At 39.0% G+C, this 17,629-nt stretch overlaps 1 protein-coding gene across 8 annotated transcripts in view; it reads right to left on the bottom strand.

Annotated features, from left to right (window-relative positions):
* LOC122564345 (F-actin-uncapping protein LRRC16A-like) overlaps positions 1–17,629 on the bottom strand; it is a 472,988-nt gene that overhangs the window by 19,430 nt on the left and 435,929 nt on the right. For 2 of the 8 annotated variants that reach the window (XM_043719088.2, XM_043719090.2), the window contains 4 exons: positions 13,548–13,617; positions 10,152–10,355; positions 4,298–4,441; positions 3,027–3,182 (listed from right to left, as the gene is read on the bottom strand). In XM_043719088.2, coding sequence (XP_043575023.2) covers positions 3,027–3,182; positions 4,298–4,441; positions 10,152–10,355; positions 13,548–13,617 — 574 coding nt within the window. The remainder of the gene's footprint in view (positions 1–3,026; positions 3,183–4,297; positions 4,442–10,151; positions 10,356–13,547; positions 13,618–17,629) is intronic. The other 6 variants (XM_087978639.1, XM_087978644.1, XM_087978642.1 and 3 more) reach the window with 5 other exon arrangements.

Raw genomic sequence — 17,629 nt, forward strand, 5'->3', positions numbered from 1 at the left:
CCCCTATTCATATCTGCCTTCACTACCAGCGCTGGCAGCGTGTTTCAGATGCCTACCATTCTGTGTAATAACAAGTTGCCCCTCACATCTCCTTGAAACTTTCCCCCCTCTCACCTAAAACACATGCCCCCTAGCATTTGACATTTCAACTCTAGGAAGAAGATTCTGTCAACTCTATCAATGCATCTCATAAGTCATCCAATAATGAAAGTTCAAACCGAGCACTTAAACTTACCACATGGCAGTTAGTACAGTAAAAAAGGGGATGCATTCTGTCTTCTTCTCAACTCTACTCTGATCCAACAGAGTTCTGAGAGGGATGCTATGCTCCACATTTCAGCTGGGCTTTGTAGGCCTGGCTAGAAATGTGCAGCAGTGGAATCTCAAATATATACTGGCTACTATGATATACACAGACTATTAATATATGCTGACTGCTAAGATACACACAGACTATTAATATATACTGACTGTTATGATATACACAGACTATTAATATATACTGACATACACTACTATGATTGCCAATACTCATAAGATCCAGATCCTGATCTTTAATCAGTTTTAATGTTGGTGGACCTTACAAATCGAGATTACATTTATGTACAAAACTACAAATAATGATTTTTTTAAAAATCAACCTGAGGTATTCTGGGATATAAGGATGACAAATCATTGCAGAATTGCAAGTTTCTTAGTCCAAAGTGTGGTAGTGGGTAAAGTCCTATATTTTTAGGACAGGCTGGAGCAATACAGCAAATGTTTATTATCTTCAGCTGTTAAAACTAAGACAGCAATATTAGTACTAAACAAATAAAAGGGGCATTGTTTCTAAATTGGAACTAATCCCAAGGGGAATTTTACAAGTTGGCTGAATGTCTCTTAATACTGACGTAGATTTAAGTCTACCGAGCAGGAGTACATTTTACAATCATGTTGTTAAATATTATGTTGTAATGAGTTTTCCAATATCATTTTCAGAAGCCATTAAACAATTTCCTGGTTTAATAATGGCCCCTTTCCCCTTCTCTGTTATTAAGTCATTGTCCATCAACTGGTAGCCTACAAGTCTCACAAGTCAGAACTCCAGTTTCTTCTTACCATGCCTGGTTTTTATTATCGAGCCATTTGGCATGTGGAGATCAATTGATCTCAAATGTTCCAAGTTAAGCAGCAGGCAGGCAGAGTTCATTCTTTAGATCACTATCTAATAAACCTGCCATGCACTTCAAAGTGCTGAGAGTGAAGAATCGATATTCCTTGGTTGCGATGAGTGCACTCCATATACAATAACCCCTCCACACCAAAGTATGTATGCACTCTTTTACAAAAGAGTGCTGCACACATCAATATAGTCAAGGTTCACACAGATACACCTCCTGGACAAAGGAAGCCTAGTTGAATTGAACCACAATCCAGCATAGAATCTTTACATTAAAGTCACTTTTTGTTTAATAAAATTATCAACAAATATGGAACTAAGGTTGGTAAATGGAATTAAGGCATAAATCAGCCATGATTCAAACGGTGGTATAGGGTCAAGAGGTTGAATATCCTACTCCTGAGAAATGAATATGAGTCAAAAAGCGATCTTCACAATCTGAGCAGAACTGGAAATTGAAGAATTGACTAGACTAACATGGGCATAAGTGTCCACAATTTCAAGCCATGACCAATCGATATTTTAGCCTCTTCTTAGCAAGGAGTTATATAAGATTATTGTCGCCTTTATTAATTCATAAGCAAAATGCGGCAGATGCTGGAGATCTGAAACAAAAACATGCTGGAGGAACTCAGCAGATCTGGTAGCACCTGTGAAGACAGAAACAGGGTTAATGTTCTGAATCCAACATGACTCTTCTTTAGAGTACTGCTACCCAATCTTTCTTGCATTCACAGAGATCAAATGCTTCAATGATGTAATTAGAAGACAAAGGGTTTATATACATAGGGAAGCCAAAATGAGAGGTGCAGGTATACTAAACTGGTAGCAAATTAAATTGTTGTGTTTCCAAATTGAGGAAAGGTATCTTGCAGTGAGTCCATTAATCGACCTAAATTAATATATTCAGGAAAAACAGCACAGTCAATGTCCACATGGTGATCACAAAGAACATGAATGAAGTGAACATTTAAATTATAACACACACACATTGCTGGCAAAGTTTGTGCAACTGGTGAAATGTTCTGTTCAAACAAAAATCAAATGATACCATTACTGTAGCAACGAAAATCAAAGCAAAGCATTTGCAACTGTAGTATCCCCATCTCCAATTCTTTTGGAACTTAGGCTTAACTCAATAAAATAACTTGTTAATTTCTGTAATAATTTAAAATGCTTTTAAAAAATGCTAATTTTATCTGAATCCAACAGATTGTAATGAAAATCTGAAATTGCTCACTTAAATTCCACAGATTACTTGATTTTGAAAATAAACAAGAGGTAGGGAATGAGATACTACACCCTACAATGCAAGACCAGCATCCAAGCACAAAAATGGCACCAGCAAATTTATAGCAATCCAATTAAAAAAACGTTAAAATTTGTGCCACTTATGAACAAATGGTATACGTCATGGTTTACTGTCTTTTGTAAACCGAATTCCTTCATTGCAATGATTCAAAAAGCAGTAACCTAAATAACTGTGCTGTAGCCCAGACCAATCTGCTCCAAACCTAGTCTTTTGGGTGACATGATGAGAGTAGAAACTCAATAGTCGGGAAATCTTTGAGAGGTGGAATTAGTAGCTTTTGAAGCAAAGACAGATACATGCTTCAGCATGGATGCTCATATTTTCTGGCTTGTATTTTACATCCATTTTACACAGGCCCAAGCCAAACCATTTCAGTGTAAAAATGCTATTATACCAGATTTAGAAACATAACTAGCTTACAAGAAGGGTGTATAATTTTTACATCTTATATGCACTTGTTCTTAGTTGGTATGGATATCTTTAAATAAATTATATACTTGCTGGTGCCAACTCCACCCACCACCACCACTCCACAAAGGCAAAACTTCTGACCAGTTATTGGCTGTGATTTCTTGCGCTCAATCTCGCTTGCATCATTCACTGCGCCAGTTGATGATTGCCTCAGTGTTCTTTTGACACGCGCTCCATTTTTGGCCATTTCAGAATCATGTTCTGTGTCAGCTCTACTATCAAGTCCAAATAGCTCTACTAGGGAAAAAGGGCACTTTTTAATTTTTACTTCACATACACATTCAATGCATGATGGAGCAGCACAAAATAAACCTGAAGATATTAAATGACCTTTAACTGATTAAGTTGTCTTGCGTGTTAAAAAGTTTTCCATTTCAGAATTCTTTAAGACACATTGCCTGTCCCTTGTTTTAAATAATAAAATTAATTTATTTTAGCAATATTCTAGGAAACTGAAAGCTCTTTCTGAATTGCTATGTGTAATGCAATTATGCTTTCCTAGTTTCAGTGAGACTCATACTGCCTACCTCTGGACAGCAGTGCTCAATGCTGACATAATACTTGTACTTGTCTCATTACTTAAATACTGTTCCAATGTTTAGATACATTTGTGCAGATAACTGACATGAATTTGAGTTGTTTTAATATTTAAATGCATAAAAGTTTGCTTCATGATGATGTAGATTTTAATGCTCCCATCACAATAAGTCCCAGTGCAGTAATTTTAAGCTTCACTATAAATTTTTTTTGTAATCTTACTTCTGCTTCAGTTTATGGAGACAAACAAATGGAAATACATGATGAAAGACACATTCTAATTGCATGTTTTGAACATGTAAAATGCATGCAATATGGTTCACAAATTGCCATGGTCTGCACAACTGCAGTAACTAAAATGTATGCACTATTGGCAGTTTTCAAATTAAATGTAAATGCAAGGAAGTTATATTTGTATATTAAACCTTTTATCATCAAATCCTTAAACATTATGCTATTATGTATCACCAATTTACAACTCTTAAATCAACACATACTGCTACCTTATCAGTGTCCAATCGGTACCAGAGACAAGCTAAATAAATTGCAGAATTTGTTTCATGCTTTCTATACATAAATATGCTCCAATATTCATGCACTCAATATTTAAAGTTCTTGTGGTGCAGTGACAGAATAGTTGATCTGATTCATTTGGGAAATGGGTAAGGTGATAGATCTGCAAATGCAGGTTGAAGAGTTACTGTCTACTGTATTGGTTAATTGTATTATCATGAAGCATTATAAAAGCCCTCTCTCCTCTCTAACTTCAGAATTTCTATGTCTCCTTTGCCTCACATTAAGTAGTGATAGCCTACCTTCATGTGAAGATGACCAGCTGCTAGGCCCACTGAAAGGAGGACTGTTCTGTCCATCTTTATCTGATGGCATTCTCCTTAGAACAGGTGGAACCAGAGCAATTTTGGGGGAAGTGTGACCAGATGGTGATTCTGGGGTTTCCTCTATAAAAAGGAGTAATAAAGACAATTTTTGTAATGCTGTGTTTTCCAAACAAAATTGGCAGTGCTTCAAGATAGGTTAATAGTGGGATCTCAATTAATCCTCTCCCAATAGATTATGGGTCAAATTTACAAGGGTTTCCCACAGTTATTTTTCTCTTCTATGCAGCACAAATCCTTATTGACAGTTTACAAAATAGACATCATTGTTTCATTAATATCAAACTAAACATTTAGACTTGGTAAAGTCTGCCTGAGCTTCAAATGATCAATTCGGTGAACAATCATATCACATATTCCTGTACAGGAATAAATCTATAAGTGAGTATCTATAAATTTAAATGATAAGCTTTAAAAGCTTTAATAAAGTTTTAAAATATCCAATGATGAAGGCCAATGCTAAGAAATCCAACAAAATCTACCATCCACTTGTGCTTAAATGCACTTCCTGGGATTTAATTGTACCGAAATTCCACATTCTCTTAGAATCTAACATTCAGGGAACAGATTATTCCAAAACTTGCAAAGTGGTAATGCTTTTCCTGCCCAGAAACATGTGACAAGCCTATTGTAAAGTTTTCAATAGGTCACTCAGGACAGTTTTGGGTGTCACTGAAGAGAAGTCCAAAGGACACAGATCAGTTCAGGTTGTTATGGAGGGCAGTGTCATCTGAAGCACAATGAAATGTGAGCTTGGAACACCAAAGGTAATTGTCAGCAAGGGCTTAGCTGTTATTTGGGGGAAAAAAACACAGAGATAGAAGCATATTCCATGTTAGGCAATGATGTTCCAAAACAGTTGAAGAGTTCTTAGTAGTATGGGCTCAGGACGATTCTGGGAGCTGTGGGCCATTAATAGGTCAGTATAACTGAGTGTGCAGTTCAAAAGCTAAAAGCATTATTTTCAAGCAGCTGAGCAAGATGAGAGTTTAGAGAAAACATGGGAAGTTTTTAGTTTGGCGAAGCTAGCTGTCAGTGAAAAACTGGGGTTATGCCTTTAAACAAGTGGAGTGCAGAGGGAGTTTGTCAGAATAGTTGTTACTGGGGCAATCTATAATTGAAAGTTGTCTCAAACTGTTCTATATCAGATTGAACAAAAATAAAGAAGTGTAATCTTTTGTGACGTTTAATGCAATTTGATGACACATTGTGCTATTAATGTCTGGGGAAGTAGCTCAGATATCTGTAAGCTCTGTCTTGATCACACTTAATATTTGACATGTACTGCGGGGTGTTCAATATTGTCATTGTTATATATTGTATATTACTGTTCTAGTTTGTGTAGTAAAATATCATTCATGTTCAAAATCTTGGAATCTTGGGGTTTTATCCTCTTAGTAAGTTCCCTGGATTTCACCTTTTGTCTACTTTAAAAAAGGTTACTGGTCCCGAACCAGATTGTGACATAATTTGAGTGTCTTCCACTATATGGTAAAGAGTAGAGATTGCTGTGTGTCAAATTTCAAAGTGAGGTTGTTGAATTCAAGACTCAGGCCTTAAGTTTAAACAAAGCAAACTACAGAAGTACAAGGGGTGAGCTAGCTAAAGTAGATTGCAAAATTAGGTTGAAATATATGATGCTAGATAGGCAATGAAAACACCGAAATAATTCATAACTCACAAAAAATATATTCCTTAGAGGAATAAAGTTCAATTAGAAAAGTGATATAGACAAGGCCAACTAGAAAAGAAAAGCTAGGGACCATATTTGATTAAAAGGGGATATATGAGTGCCGAAAAATATTAGTAAATGTGAGGATTGGGAAGGTTTTAAAAATCAGCAAAGGCCAATCAGGAATTGATTAGAGTAGGAGAAAAGAAGGCAAGACGAGCCAGAAATATACAAACATATGGTAAAAGCCTTCACAGGCATGGAACTGAGACTAGTAAAAGTGACTGTGGGATCCTGAGAGATGAAGTTAGGAGAAACATAATGGGAAATAATAAATGGCAAAATGTTACTACACACAAAAGGTAAGAGAAAAAAAATACTGGGACTAAAAGCAGGCTAATGGCTGACTTTGTGAGGTTTTAAACGCAGTGACAGCAGACTTATCAAAACAGCACAGATTCCAGAACGGTTCACCTGGATTGAAAATTAGCAAACGCAGCTTGACTATTCCAGAAAGGAGACAGAGAGAGAACAGGCAACTAATGTCAAGCTAACCAGTCATCACTGGGAGTAAAATAGCTATAATCTATTTTTAAGAATTTGTTAATAGGGTACTTCAAAAATTACAACATGACTAGGCAGAGCCAGTATGATTTTGTGAAAGGAAAATCACGTTTGACCATTCTATGTCAGTTTTCTTATTCGGCGTGGGGGTGGGGGGGCTGTAATTAGTAAAGTAAACACTGGAAAACCAGTGGATACAGTCTATCTGGATTTTTAAAAAGTTTTCAATTCAGTGCTGCTCAAATGGTTGATATGCCATTAGAGCTTGTAGGTTGAGGAGTAGTTCAGAGATAAATGTATCATTTTTGGGACAGCAGAATATAATTAGTGAAGAGTCACAAGAATCACAGCTTGGGCCTCAGACATTTACAATCTGTATTGATGCCTTGAATAACACATTTATTTCCTGCTTACATTATTCTGATCCACTAAAGTCATAGAGCTGTATAGCACCGAAACAGACCCTTCAGTCCAACTTGTCCATGTCAACCAGATATCCCAAATTAACCTAGTCCCATTAGCCAGCAATTGGTCCATAGACATCTAGATTCTCAATCCAAACATGCACCACCCTCTGCATTAAAACGTTGCCCCTTAGGTTCCTTTTATATCTTTCCCCTCCCACCATAAACCTATACCCTCCAGTTTTGGACTCCCCTACCCTCAGGAAAAGACCTTGTCTATTCACCTTATCCAAGACCTTCATGATTTTATAAACCTCCATAAGGTGACCCCTCTGCCTTCAGTGCTCCAGGGAAAATAACCCAGCTTATTCAGCCTGCCGCTATAGCTAAAACTCTCCCACTCTGGCAACGTCCTTGTAAATGTTTTCTGAACCGTTTCAAGTTTCACAACATCTTTACTATAACAGGGAGACCAGAATTGAGGCAATATTACAAAAGTGACCTAACCGATGTCCTGTACAGAAGCAACATGACCTCCCAATTTCTATACTGAACACACTGACCAATAAAGGCAAGCGTACCAAATGTCTTCTTCACTACCCTATTTACCTGGGAGAGTCAAAAAGTGTGGCGCTGGGAAAGCAGAGTAGGTCAGGCAGCATCTGAAGAGCAGGGTTAGGAAGGGAAATATATCTTTGGTGGTGGGGTCTGACTCCCCACACCATGTGCAACTCCTTTTTTAGGTCCATACCCCCCACCAACCCACCCTCCACAACTGGCACCTTCCCTTGCCGCCACACGAGATGTAAATCCTATGCCCCCCCCCCTCCACCTCTGTCCAAGGCCTCAAAGGACAATTTCACATCTGGTGGAGATTTTCCTGCACATCCATCACCTCAGCTACTGCATCCATTGCTCTCGATGTGGTCTGCTCTACACTGGGGAAACAGGATGCCAACTCGCAGAGTGGTTCAGGGAACATTTCTGAAACACATGCACCAACCAACCACACAACCCTGTGGCCAACCACTTCAACTCCCCTTCCCACCCTCCCAAGGACATGCAAATCCTGGGCCTCCTCCACCACCAAATCCAAGCAACCCACCAACTTGAGGAAGAATGCCTCATCTTCCACTTTGGGAACCTGTAAACACACAGCATCAACATCGACTTCACTAGTTCCCAAATCTCCCCTCCCTCCACTTCATCCCAGATCTAACCCTCCAACTCGGCACTGCCCTTTTGACCTCTCCTACCTGTCCTTCTTTCTTCCCACCTATCTGTTCCACCCTCCCCATCGACTTATCACAATTGTCCCCCACCTGCACCCACCTATCGCCTTCCAAATTAGCTTTCCCCCACCCCTCTATTTATCTCTCAACCTCTTTCCCCCTCTACATTCCTGATGAAGGGTTTATACCCGAAGTGTCAACCCTCCTGCTCTTCGGATGCTGCCTAGCCTGCTGTGCTTTTCCAGCATCACACCTTGTGTCTGATTCTCCAGTATCTGCAGTCCTCACTTTCACAGGGACTCCACTCTCAGAGAAATAATGAACCTGCACTCCAAGGTCTCTTTGTTCAGCAACACTCCCCCAAGACCTTACCATTAAGTGTACAAGTCCTACCCTAATTTGCCTTATCAAAATTCAGCACCTCATATTTTCCTAAATTAAACTCCATCTGCCACTCCTTAGCCCATTTCTCCAAGGTCCCGTTATAGTCTGAGATAACCTTCTTCATTGTCCACCATACCTCCAATTTTGGTGTCCTCTGAAAAATACTAACCAAACCTCCTATATTCATATCCAAATCATTTAAATAAATGACAAAAAGCAGTGGACCAGCACTGATCCTTGTAACACACTGTTGGTCACAGGCCTCCAGTCTGAAAAGCAACCCTCCATCACAACTGTCTCCTACCTTTGAAACAATTTTATATTCAAGCATCTAGCTCTCCCTGGATGCCATGTGATCCAACCTTGCTAACCAGTCCACCAGGAGGAACCTTGTCCATCACCTTCTGAAGTCCAGGTGGACAGCGTCCACTGCTCTGCCTTCATCAATCTTCTTTGTCACTTGTTCAAAACACTCATTCAAGTCAGTGAGACACGATTTCGTACACAGAAAACCATGAGGACTATCTCTAATCAGTCCTTGCCTTTCCAAATACATGGAAGTCCCATCCCTCAGGACTCCCTATAATTATTTATGCTCCACTGATGTTAGGCTCACTGGTCTGTAGTTCCCCAGCCTTTGCTTATCATCTTTCTTAAATAATAGCACCACATTAACCAACCTCCAGTTTTCCAGCACCTCGCCTGTGGCTATCGATGATACAAATATCTAGCAAGGGACCCAGTAATCTAAATTCCCACAAAGTTCTGGGGTACACCTGATCAGGTTCTGGGGATTGATCCACTTTTATGTGTTTTAAGACCTCTAGCATCTTCTACTCTGTAATACGGACATTTTTCAAGATATTGTTATTTATTTGCAAACTTCTCTAGCTTCCATTTCCTTCTCCATGGTAAAAACTGATGCAAAATACTTAAGATCAATGCAACAGAATACACCTATGACTGGATCAATTCCAGCTCAAACATGTTCCTTTACAGATTAGTATGTGCTGTTCCAGAATAGTCCTTGCATTTCTGGGTACCCTTTCAATTCTAAAATATGATTTTGTGGAAGTAACTGGATGCAGAACCTTCACCTTGGGGCTCACCAATCCTGTACAGACCTACTTAGCCAATCAGGAAAGAGATCAAAATGAGTATTTCAGCTGCACCACCAATAGACCAGGGTGAACAGAAGTGCTGAACTATTTTTCTTCCCCTGTGTTTTCCTGTCCTGATCTGCTATCTTATTGTTTACCGCAGAAAGGAGACCTATTCCAGCTTGTCTGCCCTTTGAATCGATCAACTGAAGGTGTATGATAATGGTCCAGTGACAGTTTGTCTCATTTTTGGAATTTGGAATCCCATGGCTCTTGTCCAGCTTTTACGGTAACCTGTTCCAGACTACAGATACTTCAGCAGCATCATATTATATTCAATTTCTTCTCTCAAATGAATCTCATGAATATTCAATCATTCTACTCTCTGGTCAGGAGTTAGTGACAATTTCTACTCACCTGTGCTCCAGCTGGGCCTAGGTTTCTGAGGAATATTAGGTCGCCCCACATTGCTGGGCTTCAGAATTTGAGGTGGTGTTTTTGGACTGGTAGGTGTGGAGGAGGAACTTTTCGGTTTCACTGTTTCTGTCTTTGGTTCAGGTTTTGTTTGTTTCTCTGGTGAAGTCAGGCTGGAATCTCCTTTTTGGACTTGTTGGCCCTTGGCTACCAAAATGAGATTTAAAATATCGTAAATAATGTCAGTTTTTGAAAGCATTAAATGGTGAAGTCTATTGGACAATGCGTGCTTTATTAATAAGAAAGCAAAACCAGTCTATCATATGAATCATGTGGAATAATGTATAAAATCTGTATCTTATATAATCTGCTCTTTTTGATCTCCAGAAAGCAATAACTTGTTCCATGACACAGATGTTTAGCATGAAAGGATAAGTATTTTCATGATCTCTTGGGCACAATAGTGTCAGAATACATCAGAAACATGCAGACTTCAAACCCTGAATTGAAAACACAAGCTGGGAATATAAATTATATTTAGATAATGTACAAGAAGTAAAATGAAATGATGTAGATGGGTATATTAGAGATATATAATAGAGAAAAAGAAAGAATAAAAACAATTACAAATCTGAAACATTAATTTTCTTCAGAGGAACAGATGTCCACACCTGCTAGAATTTAGGTTTCAGGACCAGGGCAGATTTTTTTTTTTAGTAAGTTATTATGTTGTTAAAAATTCACTTGCTCAAAAAATGCACCAACCTTGATCTTTGCAGATACCTGTATAGTGCAGAATTTTACGTAAATCTCTAATTTATCTCAATCCCTAATTTACCACAACAGTATTTCAGCCCAGAAGTGTTGCCTCAGCCAGTTAGTACCCTGCTTAACGTTAGATGGCTTGGGACATCTGGTATCCGCAGGCATGTGCAAACGGTGAGTATGAAGCTAGAAATTCCTGCTTGTGGAATGGAATGACAGGAAATGGATTAAAGCTTCTTGCTGGAGCATTCAATGACAAGGAGTTCTCATGCTTTGGAGGGAAGAGTTCTGTTTTAAGATGGTGAATTTATCAATTTCTCTGGATAAAGTCATAGAACTGTACAGCAAGGAAACAGTGTCTTCTGTCCCACTCGCTCATGCTGAGCAGATATCCCAAATTAATCTAGTCCCATTTGCTAGCAATCAGCTCATTTCTCTTGAGACCCTTCCTATTCGTATACCCATCCAAATGTCTTTTAAAATGTTATAATTGTACCAGCGTCCACCACTTCCTCTGGCAGCTCATTCCACACATGCACCACCCTCCGTGTGAAGAAGTTGACCCCTTGGGTCCCTTTTAAATCTTTCCCCTCTCACCCTAAACCTATGCCCCCTAGTTCTGGACTCCCCCATTCTGGGGAAAAGACCTTGGCTATTCACCATATTCATGCTCCTCATGATTTTATACAGCTCCATAATGTCATCTCTAAGCCTCCAATGCTTCAGGAAAAATGGCCCCAGACTATTCAGCTTCTCCCAATCTGGCAACATCTTGTAAGTCTTTTCTGAACCCTTTCAGGTTTCACAACATCCTTCCTATAGCAGAGAGACCAGAATTGAATGCAGTAGTCCAAAAATGCCCTAACCAACAACCTGTATAGCTGCAACGTGACCTCCCAACTCCTATACTCAAATCACTGACCAATAAAGGCAAGCATACTAAAAGCCTTCCTCACTATCCTGTTTATATGGGACTCCATTTTCAAGGAGTTATGAACCGACACTTCAAGGTCTCTTTGTTCAGCAACACTCCCCAAGACCTTACCATTAAGTGTATAAACCTTGCTCTGATTTGCTTTTCTAAGATGCAGCACCTCAGATTTATCTAAACCAATCTCCATCTCCCACTCCTCAGCCCATTTGCCCTGCTGATCAAAGTCCTGTTGTACTCTTCGGTAACTTTCTTCACTGTCCACTACACCTCCAATTTTGGTGTCATCTGCAAACTCACTAACAATATCTCCTATGTTCACATCCAAATCATTTATATAAATGATGAGAAGTAGAGGACCCAGCACTGATCATTGTGGCACCCCGCTGATAACAGGCCTCCAGTCTGAAAAGCAACCCTCCACCCTCTGTTTTCTACCTTCAAGCCAGTTTGATATCCAAATGGCTAATTCTCGCCATATTCCAAATGATCAAACCTCGCTAACTAGTCTACCATGAGGACCCTTGTCGAACGCCTTACTGATATCTATATAGATCAGGTCCACCATTCTGTCCTTATCAATCCTCTTCATTACTTATTCAAAAAACTCAATTAAGTTAGTGAGACACGATTTCCCATGCATAAAGCCATGTTGACTATCCCTAATCAGTCCTTGCCTTTCCAAGTACATGTAAGTTCTGGCCCTCACGATTCCTTCCAACAACTTGCCCACCATTGATGTCAGGCTCACCAGTCTACAGTTCCTTATAATTTCTACCAACGAATAGTTTGGGTATAACTTACTAAATCTTTGACATGCAGGAACTGGATTATTTAAAGGCATCTCCTTAGACAGCAGCTTCCAAACTCATGACCACTACCATCTGGAAGGACAAGGGTAGCAGATGCATTGGAACAACACCATTTGCAAGTTCCCCTCCAAGTCACTCATCACCCTGGTATGGAACACTATCTCCATTCCTTCAGTGTCATTGGGTCAACATCCTAAAATTCCCTGGATAAAAGCAAATTATTTCGGATGCTGGAATCTGAAACCAAAAGAGAAAAAATGCTGGAAAGTCTCAGCAAGTCTGGCAGCATCTGTAAGGAGAGAGAAGAGCTGACCTTTTGAGTCTAACTGACCCTTTGTCTAAGCTCGAAACGTCAGCTCTTTTCTCTCCTTACAGATGCTGCCAGACTTGCTGAGGCTTTCCAGCATTTTTTCTCTTTTGGTTCCTAAAATTCCCTCCCTAACAAAACTGGTTAGTCAAAGTTCCACAAGTGAATTTAAAGAAGTCAGATAAGAAATCAGTTTTAATTTATGCCTCTCATTTCAAATAAGGCTGGTCAGTATGGATAATTTATAGCCCAATAAAATTGGGATCAGGCCTAAACTCAAAAACTAATAAAAAGCAGTAGGAGATTTTATACATTTCTTTCGAACACACAGTTGTAATCCATTTGGCTATAAGTATAATGTCAGCAAGAATTGAAAAAAATAGCTCACAAGTACTTTTCTTTGAATACAATCTGCACAAATTAAATAAGTTTGGCATAGTGAGTTTGAATACAAGCCGAAAGGGAAATATTTACACATTTGTGCTTAATATGAATATAGTCAACCCATCTAGGTGTAAAAACTGACAAGCTTAACTTATATTTTCTCAAGACACTGTTACATCATCATCATCATCCATACTCACCTCTGCCAGCTTCATCTACACTTGACATATTTTCATACAATTCCTTGCTTCCAGCTTCATTTTCAAGTTTCTGAGGACAAGACAGTAAAATTGAAGACATCCTATGAATCAAACCATTAAACCAAAATCTTGGTTAACAGTTACCATAAACCTTGTATTTGAGACTAACAGTTTGAAAACCAAGTTATATTTTAAAATGAACTTGTGCTGCTATTCAGACAGCTGCATGCAAATATAACTATGTTGAAATTACATTTTTCCAACTTGGGATTTCTACCATTCTCAAAACAAAACTTTGTGCACAATACCAATCAGCTTACACTTGACCTTTTGCACCAGATAACTGGGGTTGTGTCCCCCTGTGGCAATAATGAATTTGTTCATTGGGTTACACAATGAAAAAGACAGATACTGCATAATATTTACTCCCAACACCTCTGAACCAGAAAATCACATTGATACACTGTAGAGATCATGCTAATATATAAAAGGAAGGCTGATAAATAAGATTATACATATCCAAGGACAAATTAGATGAAACGGCCAATTTCAGCACTCCACTTAATGCCACTTATTAAAAAGGCACTGTAGAAATGATTAGTGGTTCTCTTTCAGAATGCTGAATTAAGAGGAATAGTGATAGGCAGAAAGACATGGTAAGGAACAATGACAGGAAGCAAGACTGAGAGCTCCAGGTGACTGATGGCGAGAGCAGATGTACTGGGAAAGGTTATGACATCCCTCAAGGCTACAACATGCCAAACAACGTTAAAGTGAATGATCAGCATGAAACAGTTATATTGGCATTACTGTATAGACTGGTGTAAAAGTCACATTTTTTAACGTTAAATTTACAGGGTTGACTATTACATGGACACTGCTTTTAAGAGGCTTAAATTCATGCTACAGTCCAAAACGCCATATCATTAGTAGAAGCCCAATTGATCTCTAAACAAATAAAGAAAAAAACTGTAATGAATTATGCTAATTACTGGATAAAGACAACAGAAACAAAAATAAAAGCCGTAAGCTTATAGTTAATTATATTCTCTGCAACTTCAATAACTTTCCATTTAAAAACTGCTGTATATTTTTTGTTGTTTCTGGCAGGCATTTTTACATAAAGTGAAGAAGAAATTTCAAAACCTTAACTAGATATATGACTGTATTCCACAAGTGCTACAGACCAACTGAGCTCAGCTGAGCTGCACACAAAGGGAGGTTGTCACCTGACCCTGACGCATCTTAAACTTTCATGTCAAACTGGTGTGAATTGTACATCAAAACACATAATAACACAAAAAAAAAATCGTTTGATCATCATAACATTTTTGCATAGGGTAATACCTTGACTCACAAATGTTGATCTGTTATCTGTGAAGAACTAGAGTCGATTTTTACCCAAGATATTTGAAAAATTCCAGATATTTTGGCTAGAACAGGGGGTCAACTTTTACATTAGATCAACTTTCACTTGAGTATATATGGTACTTTATTAACAAACTGATATTTAGTGAATCGATGTTAAGCAGGACTTAGCAGTCTAATAGAAAATGAATTTTTGTTTCACAAAATTTTATCTTTGGCAGTACAATCTGTCAGAAATGGACAAAATAGAGTAAAAGATTTGTAAATTTTAAACATAAATGAGTTTTACCAATAACTACTTAGGGTAGCATTTTCCACCATGTTTTACATTGGCACAAGACACAGTTCACCAGAATTAGACCCCGTGCTCAAAACTAACTATGGCCCAAGTTGAGATAATGGAAATCTGTCAGTTTTAGGATTTTCCAACTGGACTCCTTTTCTCAGATGAACACACACAGTTAGACATATTTTAAAGGCTCTCATAATTTTTTTAAAAAAATCAATTTTATCAAAAACTGACAACTGTACATCCATGAAACTATTCAAGATAATTTTACTTTGCCTTAAATCTGGTTAAGGTGGTGGAAGATGCCTTATTTAAAAAGCACAGAACCTGATCATGTACTTTGGCATCAGGAGCCGTTCTCCGCATGAAATCCTACCCATCAATAATTACCTGCGTCCTGGGTCACTCCTTGATCCTGGCCCTCAAGTAGGTGTCACTCCAGCAACAGACAGAGGGGTGGCAATGCAAAGGAATTTCCTAAGGGATGTGATTTCTGTCTCTGGGGTTCTCTGCTGAAGGGAAGACTGGCTGCTGGTTACCGCGGTGCTCGAGTGGCACCACTGACAGGCCTACTTGGAAGGAGGCAACATGTGTGCCCACCAGGCTGTCTCGATAAGAGGCAAGCCCCTGATTCTTCCATAAACCCAGCCCACGGTGCTGCATGGCTACAGTTCCTTGGACTGTTTCACTGAATGATTCTACACTGGGTAAACTCTTGATGATAAAGGATGGTTTATCTGCTTATTTGAGAGACTGAATCAATGAGAAGATCCAGAGCAAATACAAAATCTTTAAAAATGCTCAACTGATGTATTTACAAATCAATAGACAATCAACAAATTTGTTGATCAATAAGTCAAGTAAAACCCTTTGAAAGATTTTGGATTCTTGACATCTCCTCAGAAAAGTTAAGCATGTATAAGGAATGTAAACTGCTCGGGATTGCTCCCCAGTGACCATGTGAGGGATGGAAGAATGAACTCGAAATCCAGGATTTAAACAGTAATTGCAATGTTAAACAGTAGAATGAGTTACCAATTTGCAGCAAAAGAAGAATATCTAGTGTGCAGCCAATGTATAACTGAAAGAAAAACACATGGAATTGTCAGTCCACCCATGATTGACTGTGACAAAAACCCAAACAAACAAAAGCTTTTGGGCTATAGTTGTAAAGCATTACCAGACTTGTTATTGCTTAAACTGCCTTGCAAAAGGATGCATGGTAGTCTCACTGGAGCCTGTGGGATTGTTCAAGGACATTTACACATTCTGCTGACAGTGCAAGATAAAGAAAAGGCAGCTGCTGAGCTGTGAGAAATTGAAACAAAAAAATCTACACATATCATTGTGGAAATCAATAGATTTGGAACGAGAAAGGGAAAGGAAGTTTCAAAACTTGTGGAGATGTTTTTTTGGCTCCGCAAGAATTTCCCTTATACCCTGAAGTGTGATCTTCAAAATAAGATAGCTCTGCTTATAATCAAATTCATACTTCTAATTGAAACAATTTCAAGTTCATATTTGTAAACTGAAGTCAAATGAATGAGGAATAAATACTTTTATGAGATATACTGGCCCAAATTTTCCAGAAGAGCTTGAGAATTATCCACTTACCTTTTGTGCAGGTGTGGTCAACTTCTGGGCCAATAGCCTTTCCAGGTAAAGCCACGCAAATGAGTGTGCAATGCACAAGGGCAGGAAGGAGAGGATTCACATACAAACCACCCCTACCATTTCAACAGGGCAGCATCCGAGGAGCAGCAAAATCGACGTTTCAGGCAGGTATTCCTGATGAAGGGCTTTTGCCCGAAACGTCGATTTTACTGCTCCTCGGATGCTGCCTGAACTGCTGTGCTTTTCCAGCACCACTCAAATCTAGACTCTGGTTTCCAGCATCTGCAGTCATTGTTTTTACCATTTCAACAATAAGTGCTGCATTCTGTGATTTAAAGATCCTTCAGCCACTTTAACGGCAACTGAGAGAAGGTAAGTGAGTAAGTTAAGTGTGAGGCTAGGATGGCAGCTGGGTGAGAGGGGTAAGTCCTTTATTCCTGATGAAGGACTTTTGCCCGAAACGTCAATTTTGCTGAAGCTCCTCGATGCTGCCTGAACTGCTGTGCTCTTCCAGCACCATTGATCCAGAAATAAGTAGATAGGATGGCAGGTGGGTAAGTGTGTAGGAGATTAGTGCATCAGGTGGGTGAAGAGGATCTGGTTACAGTTGAGCAAGTGGAGTAGGGAGCCAAGTGGGCAAGGATAGGATGGCAGCTGATTGGGTGAGTGCTTAGGACAGATCAAAGCATGGGGTTATGGGTTGGTTCTGGGATTTTGAATTAAGGAGTACATTTGGGATGTCAGTAATTGTTCAGGGTAAGTTTCGGCTTCTTAGTGGATTTCCTGTGGATTCTGCCAAGACTAGATTTCT

The sequence above is a fragment of the Chiloscyllium plagiosum genome, unplaced genomic scaffold, assembly GCF_037043375.1.
Source record: "Chiloscyllium plagiosum isolate Xiang-an unplaced genomic scaffold, Cpla_swu_hap1 HiC_scaffold_34, whole genome shotgun sequence".
Lineage (NCBI taxonomy): Eukaryota > Metazoa > Chordata > Chondrichthyes > Orectolobiformes > Hemiscylliidae > Chiloscyllium > Chiloscyllium plagiosum.